Raw genomic sequence first — 7,001 nt, 5'->3', positions numbered from 1 at the left:
AATCTCCAGATAGCTTCAGATTCGCTTGGTCTTGCAAGCGCGCAGAAGGTTCAAAAACACACAAACCTCGGTTGGGCTCCATGCCAAGGAATACACCATGAGAGTCACGGCGCGCGCGACGGGCTCATTACGATGAGGCCCTTCTTCACTACCATTCCAACACAACATTCCTTTTCTACAACACACCAAAACAAATCAACACATTGTCGGCATAGCCCGTGTCGCAGACGCAGACGCACCTGGCTTATTTGCCGCATTGTTCTCGCGCCACGACAGTCTCGGTTACTTCACCGTCCCAAGGCGGCACTCATCGTGATGAAAGACCTTTCTCGGACAAATGTACGCTAATGACCACATGCCAACCTAAACAACCAAGTAAACAAGCCGCCATCTTGACCGAATATGCTGCAAATCAACGCTCCATCATCTATAGCCTCAAGTCATCAAACCCCGAAACGCCTTGCTGGGAAGGGGGTCTGTCAGTCGCCCACGCCATGAACAACGAGTGACCTGTGTTTGGTGTACGGGTCCACCCAACGCCTGCCTGCCCGTGCTGGTGCAATTGTCTCGCCCGTCCTCATTTTATTCGCTAACCCTTGACTGAAGTCACCGCTCAGTCCTCGTCTTCGTTTTCACTGGCTGTCGCCGTATCTTCGTCAACATCCGTATCCGGCTCGTCATCCTCGTCGTCTTCATCGCTGCTGTCGTTCTCCGCCGTCATGTTGAGCCCCGGCACTGCCTCGTACTGCACGTAATCGCCATGGACCCAACGTTTACTGACGGGCAGTTGGTAGGGATCGAAAGGGAAGTATGGATCCAGTTGGTGGGCCTCTTCCCCTTGCGCACCGCCCGTGTCTCGCAACGCACCTCCGTTGCCGTACGTATCAGAAACAAACTGCGAGAGCCGGAGGCGTTGGTTCTCCGCGAGACGGGGGAATATGTACATCAGTCCCAGCTTGTGTGCGAGGGTGGCAAACTCGTCCACTATAGCAGGCGAGCAGATCTTGAGAGGGTTCATCCTGCAGTATACGTGGCTCGCAAGCTCTTCCTTGAGGCCGTGGATCCACTCAAGTTCGTGGCCCAGATACGACGATGCATCTTCCGGATCGACGTGTTCTGGTACTGAAACGACCAGATCCTTCCAACGGAAGCAGTATACGTACAATATGGCCTGTGCCATCGAGTAGTATATTTGATGTCGCTTCATATCGGGCCCTCGTGACTGTGCATCGTGCCTCAGCCTGTACGACTTCATTCGTGCCAGTAAGAGATTGAAGATGGTCCGAACCAAGTCTCCTGGTACGTGAGCTCCCCTTGCCACAAAACCAGCTAGATATGTGGCTGCGGCCTGTCGTACGAAAGCTGGTCGGTTCTGTTCGGTGAAGATGTGCATCAAGGATCCCACGAATGTGTCGCGTAGTCTTTCTGAGAGCTGCCCAAAGTGGAAGAGCAAAAATTGCGTATGTCTCGACTTGTACGTCGGCAACACAAACTTGCCGAATGACTGGACCAGTAGAGCATATTCGTAATAAGCGTCGTCTGAGTCAGGGTCGGCAAAGTGCGGGGTGTAATACTCAAAGAGGGTGTCGAGGATGGCATCCAGTTTCTCAACATTGCTCTTGACGGTTCGTGCCTTGGCCTCTTGATCATCAACATCTGAATCGTCACTATCGACAGACTCGTCGTCGTCGTCATCGTCGTCCTTGTCTTCGCCCGGGTCCATCTCATCACCCTCCCAAGACCCAGGATTTGACGACTTGCCCAGAGCGTATGCGACTGACGCCGTCAGTTCGTCGTCTAAATCTTCAAGGTCGACTTGCATCTGAACATCGATAGCCACCAGCCGTTGCAGGATAAGATCAACGATATCCAAATCGAGTTCCGTTACGTATTCCTTGAGCGCCAGAAGATTCTTAACGTATGCGACGTGGGCTCGTTGAGGATCGTCGGCAAAAGGGAATTTGGCACTGATCAGTGTTCGTAGAACTGGTGTTGCAGCCGGGAACATCTTGAGAAGATACCGCAAGGCGCCGTGCAATCTCTCGCGCATGGCTTCTCTTGTTACTGAAGGGTACTCGGGTATGCTCCAGTCGGCTGAACTGGAGTGTGAGAACTTTTCCATCATGGTGGACAGAACAATCGATAGGTAGGAGCCCTGAGCGCTGACCAATGCCGCCATGAGCTGGAGGTAGACCTTATAAAAGTTCTCATCACGACCGAGCCATGACACTTGGAGAAAATTGCGCACGAGTCCGTTACAAGCTCGGTTCTTGAGAAGTGGCACACAATTCGTCAAAGCTAAGATGTATAGCTTGAGCTCTTGCGGCTTCACGACGCTGTCACTCCCCAAGTCGGACGGCGACTTGCGCTTGTCGTTGGCGAAAATCTCCTTCAGGTTGTCATAGTCGCTATCCTCGCCCATGAGATGTTCTTCCAAAGCTTTTCGGACCTCCATGTTGACTTCGTCGAGAGATCTATCACCGAACTCAATCACCTTGTTATTCAGCTCGTCGATGAATACCTTGCGTCGTTTCGTGGGACTCGATGGTGGGTCGGCCAGGTCGGAATCGAGACCAGCGTGTTCGCTCTTTCGGCGCCCGAGAATAGAGGGTGGTCGAAGGATACCCTTCGTAGGGGTCGCTAATGTGGAGGGAGCGCCGGCACGTTGCCTCACGATGGAGGTGAAAGGTCGCATGATAGACGCTAGGCTGATGGGTGCAGACCCTCGGGTTGGACAGAGGAGCGAGGGATCGAGGGCAAACGGCCGATATCTTCCATAAAAAAAGTGGTAGTCTGAGAGTCGCTCATTCGGGGTGGTACAATTAGGGTAATGTGTGGTTGGCGCAAGGCAAATGAACGACCTCTCGTGCACTTTGAGCAAGGCGCCGAAAGAAAGTCTGGGGATTTTTTCGGTTTTCTTCGGACGCCCCCCGTCTTGCAGGTGGGGAAGGAGGAGGGAAGGAAAGGCGAGGGTCTGACGAAACCATGGCACGGGCCACTCGATGTCAAGGCGGCTCCTGTTTGGACCCACCTTTCGTTGCCGTACTTATCGATAAGAGTTTGATGATTACATTGTCCCTGACATTCACATTCTATCCGCCGGTGTCAGGTCAGGACTCGTTTGAACCAAATATGCCGTCTTCTTCCCATGCAGTCATTGCCGTCGCAATCTCCAATAGAGCCAAGCCCCCCTCGTCCCCCCAGCAAGTTGAAAAATCAGTACAAATTGGGGTTACCACGGATTTTGCCATTAATGCATGTCGATTAGCTGGATGGGCGGGATTACCATATCAAGGTGCGAAACTGGTGATTTGCTCAGCCTCTGATAAAATCATCCCTGAATAGCCCGAGCAAGGTATATCGTTGGCAGGTGATCAGATGCCGTCGAATCGAGGCGCCTAGGTTTTGACTGAGGGAGTGATGCCCGACCTGGGCCATCTGAACCTGTTTAGACATGTCTGATGATTAGGAACTCCAGCCAGCATATGTACGTGTGTCAAATCCGTCCCCACGCCTGTCACAACCGAGCGACTCCCTGCCCCTAATTGTTGACATCGCCATATCACACTGAATGGCTTCTATCTTCCAAACACGCCTGTTGCACATATCTCATGATAGCATTCGCTGCCCCTTTCACTTGTACACAGCCAGACACATGTCACGGACTGATTTTACCCGACTTCATGGTCCACAAGCGTTGACAAACCCCCACACAGAGACAGCTTAGTAGCCCTCGCCAGCTCCAGCACCATTGTGGCCGGACTGTGGAGGATACATGTAGTTTGAGGCATCCGCACCGCCTTCTCCGGGTTGCGCGCCCAAAATGTTACCGGAAGCCTCAGCCTGGAAGCTGCCAGCACCTGTGGGAGGCTGGCCGCCATAGGCGCTGTTAGGGCGTGCACCCTGTCCACCCTCGCCTCTGTTCGTCTGAGATTGTTGCTTTTATCGATTAGCACGTCGCCAATCGGCGAGAACACACGTTGAAACTTACTTCGCGATATTTCGAGAGATAGATTTTGAGCGCCTCGGCATAATTCTCGAAGCCGAGCGATGTCATGGCAAACAAAATGTCCTCGCCATTAACTGTCTTGCGTTTCTCCTGGTGACACTTCTCCGAAGCTGGGTAACCGGTCAGTCGTCTGTTTTACATGCCACTGGTAGAGAAGCAGGACTTACCTTCGCTGGTGATGAAGGAGATGAACTCGCTGACACACTCTTGCATGCATTCTTTGGCCTCTTTTGCGATTTTGGCATTTTCAGGCAGAGCGTTCTTCATGATGCGGGCGACTGGAGCAAAGTTACGAATGTTAGCATCAAGTTCCTCATAGCGCTCGTCGTCGTTCCTAGAAATGCACGGCGCTTCCGGCAGTTGGAGAGGCGAATCGCGAGACATGGGCAAGTCCGACGTGAGCCGCTGGCTAGCCTCTTGCTACTCGTGGGATGAGCCGAACGCCGGCCAAGGGCTCAAAAGAGTGGCGAAAAGAGTGATACTCGAATCGATCGTTCACAGTTACGGAAGGCAGTAAAGATGGGTATGCTTGGTTTGGCGTTGTCCAGAGCTATACACATCCCGCGTGGAGACCAGGGACAGAAGACTTACCATTGGCTATGGGCAACCACCTGTCTTGCTCTTTTACCTCAAACTCATAGGTGAGCCCGCCAGAGTGTGGGTCTTGGGGGTCGTTCATTTGTCCTTCCTCGTCGGGTGACGGTACACCTTGGTCGACATCCTTCGAAGCAGATTGGGGGGAGTCCGACATATTTGGCTACCTGCAGCGGTTGCTGGCGTCCTGGTAATTACTTGGGTCTCGCGGATCGCACAGCGGGCTAGGTGATGTGTTCCTTGACACGTTGCAGGAAACGGTAAGGCTTGCAAGTTTTGCGGCTTAGCTGCACACCTGCGTCAAATCCTACAGTGCTAGCCCCTCTTTAGATCTTGAGCTAGGGTTGTGACGAATCGCTGATGGTGCTCGTGGATCGTGACAGGCCGCTGGGGACGCGTGAAGGCACAGGAGGATGTCTTCCAAGGAAGGCAGACGCTAAGTGTGATTCGGTCGCAAGAAACCTGGGGTAGCAGGTGCGCGATGACGAGGCGGAGGTGGGTAGACCGCGTGACAGATCAATCTTGACAGGCTGAAATCAGTTGAGTGGGCTGTGACGTGAGCGCGGTGTCGGCAAATGGGTGCTATGGGTGCGGCTTCGGGCAGTTGCGCGGGTTACACCGGGGATCGGGCTGTTGCCTGCGAGGGCGGGATGACTGGGTATACGGGCTGCAATGGCGTGTCAGAAAGGCAAGGCCGGCACAGGCAAGCGGGAGTGACCCTTATGCGTACCTCTACTGTTGGCGCCAGGTCATCAATGTGGTCGCCTGGTTGTGTAGTCACTTGGTTGTTTGATGGCTTGGGCGCCCAGATGCTTGGGCTGTAACTTTTGCGCGTTGGGTGCCTGCGTTGTTCGGTCAATGTCGCAAGGAAGATACTGCTGGGATGCCGGGCACTCGTATCGATGGCTGCAAGAACGTGGGGTGTTGCAGGAGGGAGAACGTGAAGTGGATTGGGACTCGAAGCAGGTGAATGACATGGGAAGCAGGAGCGCCTTGCGCTTGCAGGGAAGGTCGTCAACAAAGGGGAAAAGGGAACAGCAGATAAGGCACGTAAATATGGCTGGTGTAGGGAAGTATCTTTTTAGGCTGGCTCATGTGTTGACCACTTGCGATACCTCTGCATTGCGCGAGACTGAGTGGACCTCGAAGTACCTTCTCCACTATATGTCGCCCTCGCTCTCGATGAGGTACCTATCAGCCACGCAGGGACTGGGCAGTCACTAACACGCGGCTGAATGCGACACCACAAGGTGCAGCGAATGCGCAGGCAAGGTAGGTACCTACCTAGGAAGGGACCCTGGCCAACTGACAGAGGCCCGCCCTTAGTTAACAGCGACACCTCCCACCTAGGACTTGGCCCCTCTTGGGAGCTCGTTGACAGAGACAGTGGGATGACGTCCCGCCTCGCGTCTCAACCGGGTTCGCGAATCTCTCATCCCCGTCCAAGCCTGACAAGGTGCAACAAAATCCGTCACTCGTCGTGGCAAAATTCACTAAAGCAAAAAGAAAAAACGTCAGAGTACAGATTCATCCTCATTAATTCGAGAATGCTATGCGAGCGTGCTGAATGTTTTACCGTAACGTCAAGATCACGTTGTGTCGTACATCAATTCAAATGTCCTGTGGCGAGCGGTGAGCTCCTGCAGGTTACCTACCTGGTTAGGTGCAGATTTTAGGCGCGGACCGAACGGAAGACCCCATGGCTGTCCGATGCCGACCTTGGCAAGTGAGTACAGGATGAGTGAGTACAGGATGAGAAGCCTGCGATCCGAATCCATGTTGCATTACTAACGCCGAGCATCAGGATTGACCAACGAAAGCTGGATCGTTATCGATAGCATCTATCCGTTTACCAGGTGGTCTGCAAACAAGCAGGGGGGGTCAAGGCACATTGGATCTGGATGCGCATATGAGACACTTCACTGAAATGGCTGTTCGAAGGGCTGGTCAGGCCGCCGTTGCAGGATGAACACCAGTCGGTCAGAGTATTCAACTGCCATTGCGATGGACTGCTTCAGCGTCTCCCATCTGTCTGTCCACCACTGTCCACCACTACAGATCCGCCAGTTGCTGGCCGTCCAAACCAGGCTATCGTATTGGCGTCCCTGCATGCATCACTCACGCATGTTAGGCCCCTTCATTTGGGAGCCAATAGCTCTGCCTCCTCACACAGACCGTCCTGGCATACTGTTTGCTGCGCTGCAGAGCATTGCACATCCAGCGTCGGAAGTAAGGCGCATGGGTGATCGCCGAGAAGGTTGCATACTTGTGCGTTGGCCTGCGCCTAGATTACAGACAACACAGAGGCACCCTCAGCCCTGACCGAGCATGCCCCGGAATGCCTTGTCAGCCAAGTTAGGCATCAGTCACTCACACACACCAATCAACCGGGCACACA

The 7,001-nt window shown here is 53.7% G+C and overlaps 2 protein-coding genes across 2 annotated transcripts; both read right to left on the bottom strand.

Annotated features, from left to right (window-relative positions):
- Positions 1-613: 613 nt before the first annotated feature.
- VDAG_03020 (RNA polymerase I-specific transcription initiation factor rrn3) lies at positions 614-2,695 on the bottom strand (the record flags this gene model as incomplete). The annotated part of the gene is made up of 1 exon (XM_009656885.1): positions 614-2,695. One exon carries the CDS (start codon positions 2,693-2,695, stop codon positions 614-616), a length of 2,082 nt encoding a protein of 693 aa, XP_009655180.1.
- Positions 2,696-3,723: 1,028 nt separating this feature from the next.
- On the bottom strand, positions 3,724-5,174 carry VDAG_03019 (nuclear transcription factor Y subunit B-3; the record flags this gene model as incomplete). Its single annotated transcript, XM_009656884.1, has 4 exons — positions 4,601-5,174; positions 4,177-4,287; positions 3,992-4,119; positions 3,724-3,939 (listed from the first exon to the last, which is right to left on the bottom strand). Exons 1-4 carry the CDS (start codon positions 4,758-4,760, stop codon positions 3,724-3,726), a joined length of 615 nt encoding a protein of 204 aa, XP_009655179.1. The 5' UTR covers positions 4,761-5,174.
- Positions 5,175-7,001: the final 1,827 nt, after the last annotated feature.

This window comes from Verticillium dahliae, genomic scaffold (assembly GCF_000150675.1).
Source record: "Verticillium dahliae VdLs.17 supercont1.5 genomic scaffold, whole genome shotgun sequence".
Classification (NCBI taxonomy): domain Eukaryota; kingdom Fungi; phylum Ascomycota; class Sordariomycetes; order Glomerellales; family Plectosphaerellaceae; genus Verticillium; species Verticillium dahliae.
The sequence above is the reverse complement of the archived record's forward strand: the minus strand, read 5'-3'. Positions and strand labels throughout refer to the sequence as shown.